The sequence below is a fragment of the Heterodontus francisci genome, chromosome 13, assembly GCF_036365525.1.
Source record: "Heterodontus francisci isolate sHetFra1 chromosome 13, sHetFra1.hap1, whole genome shotgun sequence".
In the NCBI taxonomy this organism is placed as follows: domain Eukaryota; kingdom Metazoa; phylum Chordata; class Chondrichthyes; order Heterodontiformes; family Heterodontidae; genus Heterodontus; species Heterodontus francisci.
In genome coordinates this window covers 105885754-105910901 of record NC_090383.1, presented here as the reverse complement: position 1 = coordinate 105910901, position 25148 = coordinate 105885754, and the positions used below count along the sequence as shown (strand labels likewise).

Here is a 25148-nt window from a genome sequence, read left to right as displayed (position 1 = left end):
TCAATCTCTCCTTTAAAAATCACCTTCTTGTGTCTTGTCCATTAATATTTTTCTCCAGTTTCCCTCCCATAATACCTCCCTCATTCCCTAATAATCGGAGTTTTTTTTTCCAAACTATTGCTTTGGTCTCAGTACTTCCTACATCTCTCCGACTCATTATCATAAACCTTATTATATTGCGATCACCACTCCCTAGCTGTTATCCAATATTACCTCTCATTTTTTTTGTTGTTGTGCGTGGCCTATTTATTTAAGTGCGCGGGCCTTTTCAACTCTTTTGTGAAGTCGGGCAACATGCGATAAATTAAAGGGTCAACTTGTGCTTGGCCTGCACAGGAACTTCTGTGTTGTTGCACAGCTTAGAGGGAACTTTTCTATGATGCCATGCCTACTCCTTGTATCTGCTCCAGTTCATTTTCCATTATTAGGTAGAGCAGTGCTTCCTCCCTTGTTGTTATTCTTCCCTATTGAGCCAGGAAAGAGTTTTGTAGATATTGTAAAAACTCGAAGCCATTTAGAGGAAAGGAACCTGTGACTTCTGGGTGGAAGGTGGGAATTCTACCGCTGGACCACCAATGCACGAACTGTGCAATGAACAATTACCTTTGTTTATCTTAAAATAGGCTCATTCCAAAACTTAATAGTTTAGAGGTAAAACTGTGATCCATGCGTGTTCATTCCAGATGGCTCTTCGTCATGGGAAACAACAGTCTGGACTGTTAGGATCCAAAAGTGTTTGGTATTTTACTTCCAAATGATGCTTGGTGAAAGAAAACTTTTTCTATCAGGTATCATCAAAACATAAATTGCACCTTCTCAAATTTTAGCTCATTCCTGTTTTGAAATCTCTCACGCGCAAGAGCAATCCTGCTATTTTTCAGGACAATGGAAATGGATTGACATTAATTTTTCTAAGAGAGGCAGTAATTTTACGTGGTGGCGGTGGTCCCGCCCACCAGCCGAAAAGTCGGGGGCGAGCCCACCTCCGCCGGGCCTGGAAGCCACGCGGCAGCTTTATGTGACCCAGGCCCTTAATTGGCTTCGGTCGGGACTTCTGCCCCTCTGAGGCAGGACGTTCCACCTCCAAGAGCTGCTAGCCAATCAGCTCTATAGTCCCAGCAGCGCCATCGGGTGTGGTGGCCACGGTTAGGACTGCATCCAGCGAGAGGAGCAACATGGATGTCGCCCTCAGAACAGGTAAGTGGGGATTGGGCCTCGCCGGGGATAATCGGCTGAGCCCCGGCGAGGGGGTGTTGGGGTCAATTGAGAGGGCCGACGGAGGTGTTTCAGCGGGGGTGGCTTGTGTTGCTGGGAGGGAGCGGGGGGGGCCTCTGTGGGGCACAGAGTGCCCGATCAGGAGAGCCCCCCCTCCAGCCCGCAAAGAGGCCAGATATTACTGGGAAGCCTCCTCAGGTGCTAAAGTGCCCATCCTCCACTGGTCAGATACAGTGGTGGCAGGCAGAAGCCCTTAAATAGCAATTAATTGACCACTTAAGGGTCTCAGTTGGCCTGAGGCAGGCGGTCCATTTGGCACCTCCCCCGCCACAGGTAAAATGGCGGCGGGGACAGGTAGGCAGCAGGAACGCCACTAACCCCCCACTATCCCAACCTCCCACTCGATTTTATGCCAAGCCCCCCCCGCCCACACCACCTGCCTCCCAGCCTGCTCCCGGGCGGGGGGTGGGGGGACGCATAAAGTTCTGGCCAATGTATATTTTAGCTATCTTCATTGTATTTCTGAGCTCAAGCCTTTTCTATTTTCTCTCATTCCCCCTAATAGAAGTATTTTTCAATTAAAGGCTGCTTGAAAGCCATGTGCGGAGACAATGGGGGATGATTTTTAAACTGCCAACCTCCCAATTTCCACCTGAAAAACGGGCAACCTGCAGTTGAAAGTCTGATGGGTCAGGAACCCATTGGCTCACTTGAATCAGCTAACCCACCAGCCCCTGAGCTCAGAGCTGCTACTTGTAGCACTCCCACTGCCATCTCAGTGGAGTCCAACCATTTTAGGAACAGTCTAAAAACAAAATTGCTATCATGTCCCATGGGTGAATATCTTCACATGACCATCTCAATGTGTGAAATGTTACATCGAGTCATCACCATTACATTATGCACTATACACATAACGTGAAACACCGTGGGTAGATTTTCCTGTTATTGTGCTCGGGCACAGTGCATAGAGGAAAGCTTGGCAGGGTCCTGATGGCTTTCTTTTGTCAATTTGGATCAACGGATGGAAAAATTGGGTACGCTCCCTTAATAGCAGACAATCCTCCTGATGGATTGTCCATTATATGCTGCACCCAAGGTGATCTAATGCACCCAAGGAAAATCTGCCTCTATTTTCACAAAGGGTCTAAATTGGGCAATTAAAATCAGTTAACTATTGGACAAATGTTGCAATGAGCTATCAAAAATTAGAAGCAGATGCTGTGAGCTAAAATTAGTGCGTTCTTTCCCCATGGTGCACTTAGTATGGTATGATTCTGCATTTCCTAATTCATTTTCTGTGAAAATACACACAGAACCTCTTTCAGAGAAATCCATCCCATCATAACAGGCAGAAGGAAGCAATGCAGGTCAAGGCGCCTCGGTGACATCTTAAGGCGCGTGAGTGAAGAGACTGTGTGGGTTTTGAATGCTACCCAAACCCAGGCAGTGTTCTACACCCCTGAAAACAAAGCAAGCCATTTTCTACTCTACAATAAATACACAACCTCTTCTTCCCCTTCCCCACAATTACTAAGGTTTTCTGCTTACATTAGCTGCTTGACTTGAATCTTCTGTTGCTACTACCAGCTTTCCACTATACCCGCCAAGTTTCACTGGGTGGTTTTACATTCACGCAGAGGGTTTTACAAGGGGTTCCACAATAAAGTAAGTACTGAGCACTAAATGGTGTACCAAATTCTGTGTTCAATACACAAAATATAGCTAAGAGGAGAAGCAACTAATCCAAGAAATCCAGAAAATTATTTAATTGGAAAAGAAAATCATGCAAGAAGCTTCCTATTCACATCAATTAATTTTTCAGCCTGTAATTCTCACCAAAATTCCAGTTTATTGCAGTGTTAGCTATGGCGTTGAACAAAAGAGGTTAGGGGCAGCACAGTGGCGCAGTGGTTAGCAACGCAGCCTCACAGCTCCAGCGACCCGGGTTCAATTATGGGTACTGCCTGTGTGGAGTTTGCAAGTTCTCCCTGTGTCTGCGTGGGTTTCCTCCGGGTGCTCCGGTTTCCTCCCACATGCCAAAGACTTGCAGGTTGATAGGTTAATTGGCCATTATAAATTGCCCCTAGTATAGGTAGGTGGTAGGGAAATATAGGGACAGGTGGGGATGTGGTAGGAATATGGAATTAGTGTAGGATTAGTTTAAATGGGTGGTTGATGGTCAGCACGGACTCAGTGGGCTGAAGGGCCTGTTTCAGTGCTGTATCTCTAAACTAAACTAAACAATAAGAGGTACGCATCGATAAACAAGCAAAGATTTAATAATTCAATGCAAGTGCAGTAAACTGAGCAATCCACAGTTCTCCCACCGCATCTTTGATTTATGGAACTGGCTCAGGGATAACTTTAATCTTTGAAAAGCTTTAATTAATTTAGGAGTCTTATGGAAAAATTTAAATGTCATGAAAAGTTTAGTCATACAGTTAGTAAAAGTGTAACGAATACTTCACATTCACAAGGTCCTCTTTTTCCTTCTCTCCAGTGAAAACTGTCTGACAGTTTGAAAATTCTAAAAGATTTAGATGGGAGATAATTTTCTTTTTTAACACACTGAATTGTAATGACCCAGACAGCAATCCCATAAAGGGTGGTGGAAGCAAATTCAATTGTAACTTTCAAAAGGGAATAGAAGATATAGTTGAAAAGAAAAAAAATTGCAGAAATATGGGGAAAGATCAAGGGAATGGGACCAATCTTTCAAAAAGCTAGCACATTATCTCCAACAAAAGAAAATCTAACCATCTCCCCTTGACATACAATGGCATTGCCATCACTGAAACCCCCAGCATCAACATCCTGGGAGTTACCATTGATCAGAAACTTAACTGGACCGGTCATATAAATACTGTGGCTACAAGAACAGGTCAGAAGCAGGAATTCTGAGGCGAGAAACTCACCTCCTGACTCCATAAAACCTGTCCACCATCGAAAAGGAGTGTGATGGAATACTCTCCACTTGCCAGGATGAGTGTAGATCCAACACTCAAGACGCTCAACACCATCCAGAATGAAGCAGCGCACTTGATCTGCACCCCATCCACCGCCTTAAACATTCACTCCCTCCACCCGCCGCACAGTGACTGCATTCACAAGATGCACTGCAGCAAGTTGCCAAGGCTCTTTCGACAGCACCTTCCAAAGCCATGACCTCTACCACCTAGAAGGACAAAGGCAGCAAGCGCCTGGGAACACCACCACCTGCAAGTTTCCCTCCAAGTCACACACCATCCTGAATTAGAACTATATCGCCGTTCCTCCACTGTCGCTGGGTCAAAATCCTGAACTCCCTCCTTAAAAGCATTGTGGGTGTTCCTACACCAAGAAGACTGCAGTGGTTCAAGAAGGCAGCTCACCATCACCTTCTCAAGGGCAATTACAGATGGGCAATAAATGCTGGCCTAGCCAGCAATGCCCACATCCTATGAATGAATTTAAAAAAATACGCATTCCCCCTGAATCTTGTGTTAATTATCTTAAATCCATGTTCTCTGGTCATCCACCCTCATGCCAGTAGAAACAGTTTCTCCCTATCTAATCTATCACAGAATCGTCACAAGGCAGAGGGAGGCCATTCGGCCCATTGTGTCCGCACCAGCTTTCTGAAAGAGCAACTCCCTCAGTTCCATTCCCTGCCTTCTCCCCGTAACCCTGCACATTCTTCCTTTGCATATAACTGTCTAATTCCCTTTTGAATGCTTCAATTGAACCTGCCTCCACCACATTCTCAGGCAGCGCATTCCAGACCTTAACCACTCGCTGAATGAAAAAGTTTTTCCTCATGTCACTTTTGCTTCTCTTACCAAATACATTAAATTGGTGCCCTCTTGTTCTCGATCCTTTCACAAGTGGGAACGATTTCTCTCTATCTACTCTGTCCAGACCCCTTATGATTTTGAATACCTCTATCAAATCACCTCTCCGCCTTCTCTTCGCCAAGGAAAACAGTCCTAACTTCTCCAATCTATCTTCATAACTGAAATTCCTCATCCCCATCAAAACCCTTAATGATTTTGAACACCTCTATTAAATCTCCCCATAGCCCTTGATGATCTAAGGAGAATAATGCCAGAGTCTCCAGCTTGTCCACATAACTGAAGTCTATCATCCCTGGTACCATTCTGGTAAATCTCCTCTGTGCCATCACCATGAGTATATACTAGCAAACTTTTTGTGGCATTAATTACAGTAGATCGGAGGACATGCTATTCTACAGGGACAGGAACTTTATACAATATGCAACATATGCCAGTAATTTCCGCAGGGATTCTCCCAAAGAGCTGCTGTAAACTGCAGCTAAGGATTGGTGGAAACGGTTATGCCAAGTTATGGCAACAAATATGGGGGACCTCTACCACCAAGCCCCACCTCCTCCCGCATCACCCCCCAAGCACCCCAAAGACATTTCCTGCAATAATGTAGAATTCTGCTGCTGAAGTGCAGTGAGTGTCCCTTTGAAGCCACAAGATGTGAAAACTCTGCATTGCTGAAGTAAATACAGGAGTCAATTACTCGTTGGGTTGCAGATCAGGTCCCTGGCTTTGTGTGTGATGTAAGTTAATAAAGAAGTTGCAGACATTCTGGCTCTGGTACTAAGTGTAATACAGGAATTTACTCTGAGTGGTGACTGGACTGTCGCTGTCTGGGACATTGATTTTTATTACAGTATAGAGATATATATATATATATAGCTTGAGTACTTGTACACACTTAACTCACAATATCACTTCAAAGCCCAGAATCAGTATTATTGGGCATCAATGCGTTACACTGCAGGATCTAAACTGTATTAAAAGAGCAGGGGAATGGCACTAAATGGTAGCACTTTCAGATCGCCGACATAGGCAAAATGTGAGCTGAATGGCCTCTTTCTGTGCCGCTGCTATTATAACCTGAAACAAGAACGCTATTAAATGAAAATTCACCCATCAAACTTCATGAACATCCTCCTGCATGTGTGAAAGATTACTGAAACCAGATCTACTTGTACTTCCTAAGCATGGCCTGCAGCCAGCCATGGTAGCTGCAGGATCCGCGGGATGTTGATCAAGTCCTGCGAGCATTAAATGCTGCGCTTTGTACTAAACGTTTTAAATTTACACTTGTCTCATAATTGACCCCTCGAGTTTATTGCTGTGGATTGTGGCTCTAAATAAATCTGGCTCAGTCTCTGCAGTTCAGATTCCAGACCACGAGGGGGTAATTGGATGATTGTTGTTATTGCTGAAACCTTAAATCTCAAACTTTTCTTTAGATATTCTTTCACTGGGGCAGTTGCCAATAGATCTAATGACTAGATGGTGAACAAGGCAGCATTGCAAACATTACTGGAGTAAAGTTATTAAGAACCCCAAATCACACTTTGAGAGAAACGTAAAGCAGGGGCTTTGTTGGCAAGTCTCTACTTTTCATCTGAGCACAGATATTTTTTGTGTTTGCAGAAAACACAGAAATCGGAACATTGCAATGAGATCTTACATTGAGGAAATACCTAATTGTTCACGGTCTAGTTATTAGTCAGTTTAAGCCTTTTTAATTAAAAGATCATGCTTGCAGACTGAGCCGAACAGGGCACAGCCAGTATGTGAACTTTCCAGTTTGTACAGCGGTGAGACAAGCAGCAGATGGATTTTCTAAGAGGCAGCTTTTGTGTACTGCTGTATGCAACGTTTACAAAATGTCGCTCATGTTTTTCAATCACTCAACAACTTTTTGCCCAATTCTGCTCCGCCAGATGAGGACACATATGTCTCACTGACAGATGTCCAACTGAGGATCTGGCTGCAATAACCATTTACTTTTGTGTCCTTGGACCCGAGATTGAAGGTAAACCTTCACACACTTAAGGGCAGATTTGTGCCACAACTGCTTTGATTCACCCACCCACTACCTTACATTATAAATACTGCCAGAACGTAGAATAGGGCCTGATGTGACACTGGAACGCTACGCAATATTTACAGCACAGGAACAGGCCATTCAGCCCAATAGGTCTAAGCCAGAGTGAATTAATTTCACTTTGAAGTCCATTCAGCCTTATCACTAATAATGTTTCACATAAGAACTGGAGAAATAGCAACTGGAGTAGGCCATTCAGCCCCTCAAGCCTGCTGCCCCATTCAATAAGATCCTGGCTGATCTTTTACCTCAGCTACACCTTCCCACACTATCCCGATATCCCTTAATTTCCTCAGTCTCCAAAAATCTGACGATCTCTGACTTAAATAAACTCAGCTGTCTGGGTAGAGAATTCCAAAGATTCACAAATCTCTGAGTGAAGAAATGTTTCCTCGTCTCAGTCCTAAATGGCCAACACCCTATTCTGAGTCTGTAACCCTTAATTCTGGACTCCCCAGTTACAGGAAGCATCTTCCCAGCATCTTCCCTTGTCAAGCCACTGAAAAATTTTAAATGTTACAATGAGATCATCTCTCATTCTTTTAAATTCCAGGGAATTGGGCCTCACCTACTCAATCCATCCCCATAGGACAATCCTCTCATCCCAGGAATCCATTTGGTGAACCTTTGTTGCACTCCCTCTTGGGTAAGTCTATCCTTCCGTAGGTGAGGAGACCAAAACTGTACACATTACTCCAGGTGTGGTCTCACCAAGGCCCTATACAATTGCAGTAAGAACTCTTTACTCTCATACTCCAATCCCTTTGTAATAAAGCCTAACAGACCATTTGCTTTCCTAACTGTTTGTTGCAACTGCATATTAACTTCCTGTGATTTGTGTACAAAGACACCCAGATCCCTCTGAATACCAACATTTCCCAGTCTCTCACCATTTAAAAATATTTACACCAACACAAAACTTATAGTGTGAAAGCGCCCACGGAGACTGCAGCACAAAACTGGATGATTTAATCAATATCACGGTGTGGAAAAGATCTGGTATTTCTTCTGGCAGGTGACCTTTTAGCCAGCACACATTATTCCATGTTTGTTTAATTGCTAAATCAAGCATCACAATGCTTGCATGTATGGAAAAAAAACTTTAATCTCCCCATCGAAATACGTGGATCTGAAAAGTTACAGATCATGTGGTTTCATTCTCGGTCTCAGACATTATGGCCATTCAAAGACCACTGCAATCCAAATCATGTCAGTACATCAGTCATGCCAAGAGAAGATTTAATGTATACTCTGGAAGAGTTCTAATGAGAAAATTGAGTGTAACTGTTTCATAGGGGGTTAAATTCAGGCGTCCCACCCCCCACAATCCCCCTGGCCCGCCAGTGTTAATGGTGAGATCCCAGAAGCCCTGAATTTTGGGCCTTGGGCATTGGCATTGCCTCGATGGCATTGCAGTTGGAGGCTGCACAGGTAAGTGGTCAGGTCAGTGTACAGGTGTCAAGGAGAATTGGGTGAGCTGGATACATTCAAATGGGATGGTTACATTTCTCAGTGTATGATTAACTTACATTTGCCATTCAGCAACTCCATTGCTAAATCTCTGAACTATAGTCCTGAGGTACTCTATTCCTATATTGCACAATTCCATTCCAACATTGCTTTGCAAAAAATTTCCAAAAGGTGCCACATAAAAGGTTACTACACAAGATAAGAGCTCATGATAATAGGCATAATATATTATGGATGGAGGACAGGCTAACTAACAGGAAACAGAGTCGGGATAAATGAATCATTTTCAGGTTGACAAACTGTAACTAGTGGGGTGCCATAGGGATCAGTGCTGGGGCCTCAACTATTTACAGTCTATATTAATGACTTGGATGAAGGGACCGAGTGTATTGTCGCCAAATTTGCAGATGATACAAAGGTAGGTAGGAAAGCAAGTTGTGAGGAAGATACAAAGGGCTGGATTTTGTTCTCATCCTGACGGTGGGTTTCATGGTGGGGGGGGCCAGAGAATTGGAGCGGTAGCAGCCGCCACGGAACCCGATGCCAGGATTGCCAGTTCCGATCTTCCTGGGGCCTGGTGAGGCGCCAAGGTGGCACCTCCACGGTTTTGTTACTCGTCGCGATCTTACCATCCGTTCCAGATCTTGAGCTCGACGTGTGGCACTTACACGCCTTCACTTTCCTGTCCATGAGACGCTGGCACTACCAAGGCAGCGAAGGGGTCAACTCTGCATTGTTTTATGGATGGGAGGGGGTGGAAGGGGTCAACTCTGCATTTGGATGTTCTGTGTGCAGGGCTGGCAACCTTTTAAAGATGATGCCAGCACCTACTCCTGCACTGGGTGACGCTGTACATGGTGTCGCAAATGCCGCCCTGCCACATGATTGATGCGAGGGGTAGGGGGGTGCGGCTTTTGTCACTCTGTTAAATGGCCACCCGCCATGTAGTCGCAGATGTGCAGCTGCATGGGTGATGTGCGGGACAGCCACCATGTTACGCACCCCCGCAGCTCCTGGCAGCTGGACACAAAATCCAGCCCAAAGTGTCTGTAAAGGGATATAGATAGGTTAAGTGATTGGGCAAAAATTTGGCAGATGGAATATAATGTGGGAAAATGTGACTTCTCCACTTTGGCAGGAAGAATAGAAAAGCAGAATATTACTTAAATGGAGAGGGACTGCAAAATGCCGTGGGACAGAGAAATCTGGGTGTCCTCGTACATGAACCACAAAAAGTTAGCATGCAAGTACAGCAAGTAATTAGAAAGGTAAATGGTATGTTGACCTTTATTGCAAGGGGGATGGAGTATAAAAGTAGGGAAGTCTCACTACAACTGTAGAGGACACTGGTGAGTTGCACCTAGAGTACTACGTACAGTTTTGGTCTTCTTACATAAGGAGGGATAGATTTGCATTGGAAACAGTTCAGAGAAGGTTCACGAGGCTGATTCCTGAGATGAAGGGATTGTCTTCTGAAGAAAAGTTAAGTAGGTTGAGCCTATACTCATTTGAGTTTAGAAGAATGAGAGGTGATCTTATTGAAACATATAAGATTCTGAGGGGGCTTGACAGAGTAGATGCTGAAAGGATGTTTCCCCTCGTGGGGGAATCTAGGACTAGAGGGCACAGTTTCAAAATAAGGGGTCTCCTTTTTGAGACAGAGATGAGGAGGAATTTCTTCTCTCAGAGGGTCATTAATCTTTGGAATTCTCTTCCCCAGAGAGCAGTGAAGGCTGGGTCATTGAATATATTCAAGACTGAGTTAGACATATTTTTGACCTACAAGGGAGTCAAGGAATATAGGGTGCAGGCAGGAATGTGGAGTTGAGGCCACAATCAGATCAGCCATGATCTTATTGAATGGCAGAGCAGGCTCGAGGAACCGAATGGCCTACTCCTGCTTCTATTTCTTATGATCTTATAACCTGCACATATAACAATATGCAAAAAACACCTCGCTTTATTCAATATCCATATTATATACAAGTTGTGACTCCGTGATGATCCTTAGACAAGCTGATCCCCACAGATGCTCTATAGAAGTATTGCCATGACGACCTATCCTACGTCTCCTACTGTTCAGCCAAATCACTTTCAAATTTGCACTCTCTTTTTGGTCCATAATATTTCCCTTTAACTACAAGTCTCTTGTAAGGAATTTCATATGCAACATTCAATCCGCCCACGGTGAATTTCACTACTCTACTCCATTCTCAAAGAATTCCAAGAAATATATCATTAATACACTAAATTAATTAATTTTATTAACCTGTTCGATTTTGAATGATCATACAGAATTACACAGAATGTATAGCATAGAAACAGGCCATTTGGCCCAACTGGTCCCTGTCAGTGTTTTCGCACCACACTAGCCTTCTCCCACGCCTCTTCATCTAAAATCATCTGCATATCCTTCTATTCCTTTCTCTCTCTCATGTTTATTGAGCTTCCCTTGAATGCATTTATGCTACTCACCTCAACTTCTGTTTGTGGTAGTGAGTTGCACATTCTCACCACTTTTTTTTAAATCAATGAATTTATTTATTAATTTATCAATTAACTCTACTGAACGCTCTTAAACTCTTTGGTTTCTGATACATCTCACTACAGCTGTAACACTACTGAGTTGACACAAGCTGACCTTCATTTAAATATTGGAATATTTTCTTTCCTTTTTGTTTTTCCAGTATCTTTTTTAGTGCTAATATTGGTTTTTATTTTAGATTTTCTTTGAGAAAAAGGAATACGTAGGTATAACATGTGAAGTGACTTGATGGTTTTTTTGCCACACAGTCTGATTTATAGTTCTTGTTTTGGTGGCACACATGCTGAGAACGACATAGTGTTTGGGGCCAGTGTTCATGTGATGCTATCTCTGTACTATCTGTGGGGCTGGGGAGGGGTGTGTTACTTTTTTGGTCCCACGCTAGAGGTGATCTGGGTGTGTTGGGGAGATGTTAAAGTCATGTGGGCTGCCAGGAGAAGCTTCCAGACTGTCTTATAGCTTTCACAGTCCAGGCGGAGTTCTTACATTACCACTTCAATTGACATATGTTCCACAAATGTCTCACCCACATGTTTATCACAAGCATTTTACAGTACAGAAGGAGGCCATTCAACCCATTGTGCCCGTGCCAGCTACTTCCATTTCGACTTCAAATATTTATCCACTTCCCTTTTAAAAGCTATGATACATTCTGCTACTGTTTCTGGTAGGGCATTTCATATCGTAACAAATCTTCTTCAGAAAAAAAAATCCTAATCTTTTCCCCCACTCTTTTGATGATCTTAAATTTATGTTCCCAACCCAACAACCAATGGAAATAAATTTTCACTATTTACCGCAATAAAACCCACAATAATTTTGAACACTTCTATCAGACCTTCTCTGATCTAGTGGAAAAAGCCCCAAGTTTCCCAGTCTTAACTCAGAACTAAAGCTTCTGAGATCTGGTGCCATCTTAGTGAATTACTTCTGCACCCACTCTGTGGCCTTGAAATCCTGCCTAAAATAGGGTAACTAAGACTGCACACAATGAACAGAACTTTCAACTTCGTCAGTGGCATGAGACAGATGACAGCACATTGGCCGCCCATGATACAACCCACTTGATGCAAAGGACCATTGGGTGGGGTGTGTAGCAAGCAGCCAATCTGTGCCTCCCAGCAAAGGTGAAAGCTCCGCTCAATATTCTAACTGTGGCCTAACCATCTTTCCCAATCCCACCATCTGTGGCTTAGAGTTTGTTTCCCTACCTATCGTTAGGATGTTTCTCACATTAAAGGCACCAGGGAAGCTGTTGTTATTGAACAATCACTTGACTGGATTAGCAACAGTATTGGCTTTAATTTACTTCACTACAAATTATAGAAACATATTATGGCTTGCATGTTAAACAATTATTATTCACCCTTTCCATCTATGCTTGTAGCATTCCATTTTGCTGAGACTTTTCCTTTTGTGTTTGATAACTCTCCTTAGTTTTTATCTCCCTTCATTAAAACTCAGCTCTTCTAAAATATGACAGATTTAATTTGGCTGCAGTCATTTCGTATCCTTTAGTTCTGTATTTGATGGTGGGGGGAAAAGAAATATACTTACATAACACATTCTTCACCATGCAATGCATTCAGTTGCACAGCTACACGTGCAGCATAATTAATAAAAGAGAAGGGGTGCATTTGTTGTGGGTTTTAGTCCTTTGGGGAACAGTTTAGCACAAGGTGAAGTCAACTGTTAAATAGACTCTGACTGTTTAAAAACCCAAATTAACTGCCATGTTTGGGTTTATCATGTGTAATTATTATTTTAAAGAAACATCACACAATTCACTGATGTCAAGTGAGCCTCTTGATTTTTCAGCAGCAGCACGACTGCAGTATGACAGACATGCGAGAGAAATCATCTGAAGACAGTCAGACTTGCTGTCTTGCCTCAAGTATTTTCACCGTAGTTGAATCGACAGTCTCCAATGTAAAATGAGCCTTTGAAACGGCATTTACTGCGTACATAAGGCACGGCTGTGAAATCTGTTAACTGGGGAGCTCTTAAAACACTTACCCTGACAATGTGTGGCATTAACCTGCTTGTAACCCAGGGGACACTCTACCATTTGTCCATTTCCTCGAATAGGGAAAGCTGAAATTGAAACAGAATCAAATAATTAACAATCGTTCGTACCTGTACCTTTTAAAGATACATTGAGAAAAAACAGATACTGTACAAATAAATCATCGGCAACACATCATGAACACTAACACTGTAAGTGCAAACACTTCAAACCACAGACAGCGTTACTCTTTGCCATCATAAACATAGATAATTGCCTACCTGAATAGGCTGGACTTTGACGACTAACTCAACAAACAACAATCGTTCACATTCTCATGTGCCGGTGTAAGCTGAATTAAATAGAATGTTGCTTACCAGACAACCATTTGAGTATGGATGTGTGTGGGACTGCATCCCTACAGTTTTAGATGCACACACAAGATGTCAACTGTTCAATGTGAGTGACTCAGAAGATCTTGCTAAGTAATTAGGCAGCACAGCAGTGGCTCTTGAGTGACTGATACTACATGCAGTTGCTCTGAGTGAAACCGCCCAAAGGGCATCCTATTTATGTTTTTTTTTCTGTTACGTAGTATCATTAGAAAACACATAACCATGGATCATTATTCAATAGTTTCTACATTGTATTAATAGATACCAAAACTAGCGGAGGGTACATAAAGGGAAACAAAGAGTAGAGGTCAATGGTAGTAGTATTATTTGAGTAGAAATAGTTGGATAACTAGAAACATTGGAATAATCCAGGGCTCAGTTCTACAGCTTCTACTCTTCACACTATTAATAATCAATGGATGCATCAAAAATATAGTGGGTTGGATTTCCCTAGAGTCATAGAGCACTGAAACAGGCCCTTCGGCCCACTGAGTCTGTGCTGACCATCAACCACCCATTTATACTAATCCAACATTAATCCCATATTCCCTACCTTCCCTCAATTCTCCTACCACCTACCTACACTAGGGGCAATTTACAATGGCCAATTTACTTACCAACCTGCAAGTCTTTGGCTGTGGGAGAAAACCAGAGCACCTGGCGGAAACCCATACGGTCACAGGGAGAACTTGCAAACTCCACAGAGGCAGTACCCAGAACCAAACCCAGGTTGCTGGAGCTGTGAGGCTGCAGTGCTAACCACTGCGCCACTGTGCCACCTGATCTTCCACTGTAAGTTCAGCGGAGATCCCAGAGAAGCTGCATAAACATCTGTTTGCCCCGTTTCTCCAGGTTTCCCGCCAAAGTTAAGGCGACACATCAGGGAAAATTCCTCGGGGATATTCCAGACGAGTATACAAGTTCACCAATACTTCCAAATTTTTGAGTGGGTCTAATTTTGTGGGAAAGCAAGATGTTTAGAGCAGAGAGATAACACTGAGCGAATGCACATGAGTATTAAAAATGAGAAGATGGATTCCAAATGGAGGTTCTATCATTAAATAAGACGAGTCAGGACAAAAGTTTAGTTTGAATAGTTGGTCCACACTGAGATGGCCATTACAATGCATAGCAGCAGCTGCAAGGCCAAATGAAGTGTTGGGAAATATAACTGAACCTACTGAACGTAAATCCAAGGCCGTATATTAACAGCCTCAAACACATTGGACTCGAAACTAGGGAGCACATATTTTAGGAACTGAGGAGGACAGAGCACCTGGAAAACAGGCACTACGCACCCCAATTTGTGCTTATTTCAATCATCATACTCAATAAAAGGTAACTTAAAGGTTTCAGAGAAAGGCAAAAATAATATTGAGCTATAAAGAAATGTTGAAGGGTTTAATCTAAATCTTGCAGTGAAAGAATTAAGTTAAGTGGAGGATGAAATTTAAGTTTTTAAAATAATGAAAGGATTCAATATTCTGGTTGGAGCAGATGTCTTATGCAAAACCACAGTAGGAGAACCAGAGACCAGAAAACTAAGCTGAAAAAATGAATAACATCCTCACAGTTAAGTGCAGTGGATCCTGACTTAGCTGAAGTATTCAAAAAGGAATTAGACCAGTTTTTGATTCAACAAACTGTGGTCGGATATACGGGGCTAGGGTTGATTAAAGATGGAAAATGGTCAGTTTGGGTCTGGACACAATGCAATTAACCAACGGCCATCTTCGCTCTCCTAATATTCTCAGTCATGAAGGGACACCAGAGTACTTTAACCATACTGAAATCTTTTATTCCATCGGCATACAAAAGTACCGACATTAGAAAAACTTTAGACTAAATGTAAAGTGTACACATTTCAGGCTGAATTTTCCTGGCCCATGGGAGACAGGCTTGGAGGTGGGATGGCTGGCAATATGGTGGGGTAGCCAATCTCTTCCCATTGCCATTGCATATTGCCAGCGGTGGAAACCTTAGCGGCGCTGAGCCACTTAATGGCCCAATTTTGCCTTTGTATGGAGGGACTACCGCCACGTGTGGAGACGTGTGGTTAACCTGATAGCCTCCCAGTGGGTTCTTGGAGGTGGTTCTCCTTGATGGACGCTCCATGCTCCATGGCCATCGCTAGCGCTGCTGAGCTGTCAGCCCTCTGATTGGGCTGGCAGCTCTTGGAGATGCGCCAACACCCTCAAATAGGACTGGGGGCTGGAGCGGTGTCAGCCTCCCCCGAAAAATGTAGCCCTTCATTTTTGTAATTCTTCCCCGCTAATTTCTACCCTTTCCATTTTATTCCTATACTAACATTCCAGATTCATATGAATCTCCTTAGCTGAGAAGCTGGTCCTATTCCAAGGACCCCAATGGAAACTGTCAACACCACTCTGTCAAACATTCAGCAGTATGGTGATTGGTTTAACACTATAACCTACAGGCGTCTAATTGATTTCACCTTTAAAAATACAAAATGTATTCATAAACTTGAGTCATGACAACATGCTAGGTTAAATGATGATTTTTTTAAAATCCATCAGCTAAAAACCTGAATATTAAACTGGTAGAGATGAACCACGCAAAACTTGCAAGCTTCAAACTCTGTCTGCTGACCATAAGCACTGAGGCATATTCCCTCTGCAGTCTGTAGTGTTCAGTGGTTTAAATGATCTACACTTGATTGTGTTAGTCTGTTCACCGATCGATGCTCAATGTACTTAATGATCTAAGCCTGACAGGAGAGCTACTGAGAGTAGAGAACTTTCCGGAAAGAACAGAGATCTCTCTTGAAGGAATTCAGCTGCATTGCTGTCTCCCAGAGAATCACTAAATCAGCATCCATGTCTTCAAACCAGAAGCCTCAGGACCACTGAAGGAAAGTTGCACGACCACCAAATTCAGCCTGAAGCCAGTAGAGTCACCAACCTCCACAGACTGTATACTCCTTTTATTTCTCTGGACTGTAATTTGACCAATCTATCCTTCCTCACTCTGTAATATATGTGTATGTGTGAAAGTTGGAGAGTATTATATTATTTTTACTTAGATCGGTTTAAGTGCAATAAAGTTAACCTTTTCCTTTGTTAAACTTGAGAAAGCCTGTCCGACTGGTTCTTTTTATGTTCACAGTGCGTAAACAGTTAAATACTCACTGAATTGGCAAGTATATCCACTTAAAAGAATAAATCCGTTGTGATCAAACAAGGAAAAGGAAAAGATGGGAGCCCTTTGACCCCTCCTCACCTGAACATAACACTTGGTAGAACTAAATTCCCATGCACACAAGTGCATTGACACCCAATGGATGAACTAGATATTTTGGGCTTTTTTGCGGAATATTCAGCTAAACGCTTAGGAATTTCAGCTGCTACCAAGTATTAATCAGTTGGGTCAAAACCATGCTGTGCTATATGAGGTATGAGTGTGTTAACTTCTTTTACCAATACCGCACAACACAATTTCACAGCAATAAATGGGCTAACACATACATTACGACTATTGTACAAAATAAAACACAGATGTCCTCAATAGGGTCCTACTTACTCCTGACGTTCTCACCATTGCTATTTGTTTAACTAAAGGATATGTACAGTGGACCTCACTTCACCACTGAAGACCTCATTCCCTACCTCTGTGCTATAATGAGAGGTATGTCATAGAATGACTGTTGTATGTGGTTCTCCTGTTAGACAGGGGTCATAAATAAGGTGCATTACATCAGAAATTCTACCACATCAGAGATTAAGTATTGGTAACACCCAACATTCCTAGGTCAACTTTACGAGATTGAAAACAGCACAGCATAAGTTCTTAATCTACTCCTATTGCCTCACTCATGGATTTGTCAAGTCTACCGATGGCTGAAACAAAATTTCCAATGTGTTTTATGTTGAAAAAGAGCACATTTCCCAAATTGGCTGGTCCTTCTGATTTCATCAGCGTATTTTTCCTAACATGAAACAGAAAACATGCGGCAACAGTCATTACAGCCACGTATCATAATGAACAGTTAGTGCGGCCTAGCCGATGAAATCGCCTGCGCCATGAACTGTACAAAACAGTATATAAAGAGAATGATGGACAGCCAGGAATGATTATTAGACATTAATTTGACAGAGGATCTGGATGATGTCATGAACTGTGAGTGAAAGACCAAGCTAGTTGTAACTCTCAATTCTGAGTTTAGACTAAAGCCTTGAATTCATTCCTTTGTACCTATTATTTATTACATTTGATTTTTTTTTAAAAAAAGAATGCATCCAATATTAATGGATCTTCCATGACATCACTCAGTGAGTCAAAGATTGTGCTGTATTATAGCGTCAGCTGATTAAGCTCCAACAATAACTATTTTCTACCATCCAAGCAGAGACAGAATTGCCCATCTACAGACACAGAACAATGTCTCTCTTACTCTTCCTTATACCCCCTAATCAATAGGATCTGTCTGTCTGTCCCTTCCTCTCTCAGAAAGGCTCCATATCTCTTTGGGGACCCTTCAAAGAAACATCTGTCTCCACCACTCTCTTTGTCCCTTTGCCCTTTGCCAAGCCCGCCCTCCCTCCCCACCCCATCCACCACCAGTCTGTGCTATGCACTCCACACTAGAGCAGTGAGGAGTGAATTTTGTTCAACTTTATTTGTAAAGCAATGTGCTCAGGATTCAATAAATGCAGATCAAACTAAGTTATGTATGTCCGCCGTTTTGCCTGAGGGAGCGCCAAGCGCGGATGGAAAAGTTACTGCCGTTATACTCGATCCAGACTGTACACAGGGGAGAACAAGCTGGACATACTACAATGGCAGCAACTTGAAAAAACATGTCTGCTAAAAGAAGACTTTGGCAGTCACCCTGCCTGTTCTAAATTGCTTGGGGTTTGCGGAATCAATTGCTGGCCAACAGCATTCTCTACTGCCCAATATCTCAATAGAGTACTTGTTCATCTCATTTTCAGCTTGCGCCACTTTATTGGCTCAATGCACAGTTGTAACATTACAGTAACCAACCCAAAGCTTTGAGGGAACTTGAGCAGAGGGCTCTTCAGGGCACCAGCTTCCTGCTGTTTCAGGGTTTAACTGTTGTCCATCAAACAAAAAAGAAAGACTTGCATTTATATAGCGCCTTTCACAACCTCAGGACGTCCCAAAGTACTTTACAGCCAGTGAAGTACTTTTGAAGCGTAACCACTGTTGTAATGTAAGAAACACAGCAGCCAAGTTGTGCACAGCAAGCTCCCACAAACAGCAATGTGATAACGGCCAGATAATCTGTCTTTTCTAGAGACGTTAATTGAAGGATAAATATTGGCCAGGACACTGGGGAGAACGTCCTGCTCTTCTTCAATGTAGTGCCACGGGATCTTTTACATCTACCCAAGAGAGCAGATGGGGCCTCATTTTACCGCCTCCTCTGAAAGACACCACCTCTGCCAGTACTGCACTCACTCAGTATAGCACTGCAGCGTCAGCTTAGATTTTTGTGCTCAAGTGTCTGGAGTGGGGACATAGCCTTCTGTACCACAGCTGACACAATTCAATAAGGGACTTCAAGCCACTCTAGGGTGCTGAATATGTGAGTGACGCCTTCTGTTTCTGTAGCAAGCACAGCAGGTTTGCTCAGCCTACACACAACCCTCTTCCTTTATCCAGGCAGTGTGGCACTGGCAGCCTGGGCTATAGTTAGCATCACACGAGCAGAGTGGATAAAAATATATACAGAATTACTCAAAAACAAGTGGAGATGAGATCTTGATTACTGTCTGTGTATATTTAGTACAGTGTGGGACAAAGAAGTTGTACCAAAGGTTTGGACAAAACTAATCATAAGATTCCTAAGAAACAAGGCAGAAATGATTGTAACAACTGACGTGATATTATATTACTCTCTACTCCTGGCAAATTCTTCTACACCATCATCCTCAACAGGATTAGGGCTGCTGCCATTGATAGGAGACTATGAGAAGAGCAAGCTGGTTTTCTCTAGAATAGAACTTGCACTGAACAGCTCTTTATTCTTTGTAATATCACTGAGTAAAAAGGACTGTGACAGTCGCCAGTGATGCTGGATTTCACTGACTTTCAGAAGATATTTGATATTGTCGACAGCAGTTCACTGAGGCAGATTCTCGAAGTGTATGAGTTGGCTCGACAGTCATTATAATCATCAAGTTCCTGTATCAAGAAGCACAGTGTGCAATGCGAACAGGCATTGAGCTATCCATTTGGTTCAATGGAACACCTAATATCAGACAGGGCTGCTTCTTGTCCCCTATGTTATTTTCCAATATGCTTGCTCTTATGATGAGCTATTCATCTCACGTCAGATCGGTTATTGCATGGACTAGTGTACAAATTAGTGACCTGGGCTATGAATTTAACAGTAGGGGGGTGGGGGGTGGAGCGCATGTCCGGGACAGGTGGTGGTGCGGGCAGGAGGGAACCTCCCGCCACAGGGAGCTCAGCATGAGGACCTGGGCAGTTTTAACTCTCGGGTCTCATTTAGATAATGTATGGCAAACTTCCTCCTGAAACCGGGAGTATTGGCATCAGGCCTAGTGACTGGGAGCAGAAAATCGAGCTGGGAACATTAGGGACGGTCCTCAGAATAACACGAGCACTGGGTAAGAGTTATAGCAGATGATGCAGGCAGTGGGAGGGAGAGGCAAGGCCGGGGCTGGGGAGGCTCAAGGACTCCTTGTGAGTGAGCACTCCTGTTCTTCCTGGTCCCCAAGGAATTCCCAGCAAATTTATTTTTTACACTTACTTTAGTCCATACTGACCAGTCAGCACCTGCTGCGTGGTTCTCCTGTTGATTTTGACAGCGGATGGGCCACGCCCCCATTGGTCATTAACATCACATCACAGCATCGATGATGTCATCATGCCATGACTTTAAAGTAGGCTCCGGCCTGCCTGTAGCAGGAGCATCGGCCAACTTGAAAGCTGTCAAAGTGAAATGGTGCCGGGTGGAAATGGAGCGAACTCAGGCCAGTAAGTGGACACGGCCTAATTTTATCTCCCTTCCAAATATGGAAATGGAAGCCACTAGGAAAAAGAGCTGGAGGTTGACCAAGAGAAGCTGTAAACACATCGACAACAGATGCAGCTGAAGTCCACTTGCAACAAAGAAATCTGGAGGCTAAAGCCCAAAATGGAATTGGATGGTGTCAATTGGTTACTATGTTATGCACTGCAACAACACAAGCAGAATGATGATGGTGTTGCCCAGAAAGATCCGCTCATATCTTTTACTGTCACTTCGAAGCTACGTTCATTTTTTTTGCCTCACAATTTGAAAATGCTGGAAAAGCTCCCATTACACAATTGAGAAGACATCATCTTAGAGCAGAGGATCCTAACTACAAAAAATATTTGCTATATTAAAAAGAGTAATTGGAGGCATCGAGTTAGCATTCATTTTACCAAAGCTCAAGTAATACTGCAAACTAAGCTGCTTGTGATTTTTTTAAAAATCTTCGACCTACACATAATTTTATTATAAAGCGGTGAAAAATTAACATTAACTCGATTAAATTTTTAGGTTGCTAAGTAGCATTTTGGGAGAAAGATGAAAGGAATTACGCAGCACTTGTGAAAAGACAGATAACCTAACAGTTTCTTAAAAGCACGCACCAATTATGTTGTCATGGTAACCTTCCCACAAGCCTTCCGACACACAAACGCTTGCTACATTATTCTGCCACTGAATTGGTAAATTATACACAGACGCACAGCCTTTCTCCTTTGGAAATAATCCCAGTTCTGTTCAACAAGTTGAGAGCATCTCCCAGTCATTAAAATAGATTTCACAGGACATCAACATAAAAGAATTTCCTTGAGAAAACGGTGGTGGAGAAAAGACTCAAAGTCGAGGATTAATGAAGGGAGGAATTCTGTAAAAGTGAAAAGCTGAGTGATACTGCCAGGCAGTGCATCGGCTGGACAAATCAGGACCCTTGCCCTAGACAGCAACTGGCCATTCAAAGCTACATCATTGAGCAGGCAATACTGCAAAGACCGGAGGCAATATTTACATATTTGCAAAAACAAAATACTGCAGATGCTGGAAATCCGAAATAAAAACAGAAAATGCGGGAAATAGGGAGCAGGTCTGGCAGCCTCTGTGGAGAGAGAAGCTGAAAGGTGTTCTGATGAAAGGTCATCAACCGGAAATATTAACTCTCTTTCTCTCTCCACAAATGCAGCCAGACCTGATGAGTTTTTCAGCATTTTCTGCCCTTTTTACCCGAATACTTTGGCCTCTGTATTTTAGGTTGCTTTACTGGTGAATGTTCGTTCCTCACAGTCTCACGACTGGCCTGCTAACTAGGTACCTTGCCGGCCCAGGAAAATGAACAGAAAATCTTTCTGTCAATTGTTCTAGCTCCTGTAACTCACACGATCTGTCTAACATTTCTCAAAATCATGTCAAGTAATGGAGTTCAAGGGACTGTCACCAAACATCATTTCCCTCCCAACACCCCCCAGCAATTTCTACGTTAGCTGGGACGAAGGGGTTATCTTATGAGAAAAGGTTGAGCAGATTGGGCCTATACTCATTCGAGTTTAGAAGAATGAGAGGTGATCTTATTGAAACATATAAGATTCTGAGGGGCCTTAACAGGGTAGATGCTGAGAGGATATTTCCCCTTGTGGGGGAATCTAGAACTCGGGGGCACAGCTTCAAAATAAGAGGTCTCCTTTTTAAGACGGAGATGAGGAGGAATTTCTTCTCTCAGAGGGTCGTTAATCTTTGGAATATATTCAAGGCTGAGTTAGACAATTTTTGATCTATATGGGAGTCAAGGGTTATGGGGGGCCAGCAGGAAAGTGGAGTTAAGACCACAATCAGATCAGCCATGATCTTATTGAATGGCGGAGCAGGCTTGAGGGGGCTGAATGGCCTACTCCTGCTCCTATTTCTTATCTTCTTATGAGAGCGGGGAGAAGCGCCAGGAGTGCCAGATTTGATTAGCTTCACTATTCTCTACAGAGATCACAGAGATATTCAGTCGCTTACTCTCCCTTTTTAGCTGATGTACAGAATAGGCACCCTAGAAACCTTCAAATAGGGGAAGCTATATGGAAAACACACTATAAATTTGTCAGCAGAAACTGTTTCAAAAGTGAAGACATTCTGTGAAATTTTGGAAATTCCGTCCTCTATCCATACTGAGTGCAGCTGATGTCCACAACATAAAACATCGGAGAAACATCAAATGCCAATTTTCCTGGGTTTCTGCGGATCCTCCTCCAATGTTACGTTGAGCAGGAAAATTGCGGGGAAATTCACCTCTATTAATATGGAGAGACAGCTGATAGGGACGTCAGCTTTCTCCTAACATTAAAGGGATTCTATACGAAGTTTAGGAAGTTCCCAAGAGGTCTAATGAACTGTCTGGGGGCTTTTGAAACTTGCCTGGAATTATAATGCGGAAGGTGTAAAACCTAAGTGGTGTGAGGCTACCCATGTATCAGACGTGATAACACAACTCTCAGCTTCAGACCCCTGTTGTGGTCCAAGTGTTTCCTGCCACTTTCATGTGGAGGAACATCCAAATGTACTTTGTACTGATGTGAAAGTGCTAGCCTAACAGCAGCCAAAAATGTTGAATATCGTGCATTAGGTCTTAATCAGAAAATATACGATTCAGGGCATTTTAAACAGTGGTGGTAGTGAATTCTGCAGCCTAGCTCTGGCACTGGATTTGATGGATTGGAATCAGTTTGCTCCAATTATACTCATAAACAAGGAGACAAGGTTGTCCTACTTTTCATTCTGTGGGTGAATATAAATCAGAGGGTAGACAGGAAGTGTCAAGTTCCTCTCCCACCGTCTGAGAGTCTGCAGCTGAACTGTAGGATGGATTATGACTCAGCTGGTGTGGGCTGTAGGCAGGGATTTGGCAGCAGCCAGTGACACCTACAGCAATGGAAAGTGGCTTGAACTGCAGACAGAACACAGTACCAGCCAAGCAGCTCCCCAACCCTTAGCCAGAGCTTAGCAAGATAGGAACGGCAAGGCTGAAAGGACAGGAGGCTTTCTCCCCACTTCTGTCACCGAATGCCAGCACACCCAGAGGCTTCTGAGTGACACTGCCGATTGGTGTCAAGTTATGGGGGTGAAATTCAACTTGGACGGGAGGCATTGCATCTCCCACCCTTTAAATGACTCGTTTGAAATTTTGCTCAATTGGCTTCAGTATATCTGACAGCAGATGTGATGACTTTGTTCTGATTGCCCACCTCAATCAAATTTGACCCCCTGTGTTTTGGGCACACACTCAAGAGACACTGTATTCATAGGACTGTGACTGGCTAAATTAATGAGGCTCCCGTCTGATTCAATCTGATATCTACTAGGTACTGACGACACAGGTCCATCTCGAAAATGACAGCACAGGAAATCGAAACTACAAACCCAAATCTGTAACACCACGGGTTAGTACATGTGAATCACCGTACCGCAAAACCAATCCCATTGACCCGTCGATTTTAAAATATATTTCTCCCTCTGTTTCTACAAGTCATGTTTTCCCCCTTGGTTTTGATTGTTCTTCAAAGCAGCTTTTGACCCAGCTATCCTAGTCTTGTGACAGGGACTAGCTGGTACAAGACATGGGTTAGCTTACCCTCTCCTGCAGCCTAACTGTGACTGGGAGATTGCAGAGAAGTATTCTTAAATTATTCAGACAAAAAATCAGTTTGCACACAGAGGAGGTTAAAAGGGGATTTGATAAGAGGTTTTCAAAACAAGATTTGTAAGAGGGAATCAGTAACAAAGGGGCAGAAATTCACGATTGGCACTGGATGAATGAAAGGGGAAATTACAAGAATTTTCTCTCACTTGCAGGGCTATTAGAACACAGAGTGGCTACTGACGTAGGGCTATGCCAACACTTAGAAGAGAATTGGATAAATATTCAAAAAGAAATTTAAGTAGTTCTGAGAAAAGGGCAGGGGAATAGGAATAGATAGCTCTGGTATAGAAACTAACATTAAGACTGGCACAATGGACCAAATCGTCAGCCTGGCTGTGTTGCAATTTCTATGATTCTATGCTGAGAAAAATACCATAATGTAATACCTTCCACTCCTCACTTAATCCAGGGGCATTATATTTTGCAAAAAAATTACTGCTTTGAATGTTCTCATATCGACTGGCCTGTTATTAAGTGAAACTGCAACTTGAAAAGTTACCTACAGTGAAAAGTCTTTGTTTTTCCAACAATTTAGGTTCGCTCTGCACTGCACAGCATGTTGTGCTCAGATACTCGTGAGAAGTGAAGTGGTAATAACATAACCACTAACGACCTGCTGTCACTTTGACCATTTTAAATCCACTTAACAGTGGCCCACATGAAAGCACATCATGTGCGATAGTGCATTCCTCACCGGCATCATTTAGGGGAATTAATTCAGGAAATAAATATTTTGCTTCTTCTGTTAAAAGATGGATGAGTAAGAAGTGAATGTCATCAAAGTCATCACATCTGCCGGCAGATATACTGAATGTAAGAATGAAAGCTTTGCAGTTGGAATTGTAAGAAAAAAAAAACAAAGCTGAGAATCTCCTCTTATGGCAAGTAGAGAAACCACAATTGGC

At 42.9% G+C, this 25148-nt stretch overlaps 1 protein-coding gene across 6 annotated transcripts in view; it reads right to left on the bottom strand.

Annotated features, from left to right (window-relative positions):
* ltbp1 (latent transforming growth factor beta binding protein 1) overlaps positions 1-25148 on the bottom strand; it is a 368337-nt gene that overhangs the window by 201277 nt on the left and 141912 nt on the right. For all 6 annotated transcript variants that reach the window (XM_068045343.1, XM_068045346.1, XM_068045345.1 and 3 more), the window contains one exon: positions 13163-13240. In XM_068045343.1, coding sequence (XP_067901444.1) covers positions 13163-13240 — 78 coding nt within the window. The remainder of the gene's footprint in view (positions 1-13162; positions 13241-25148) is intronic.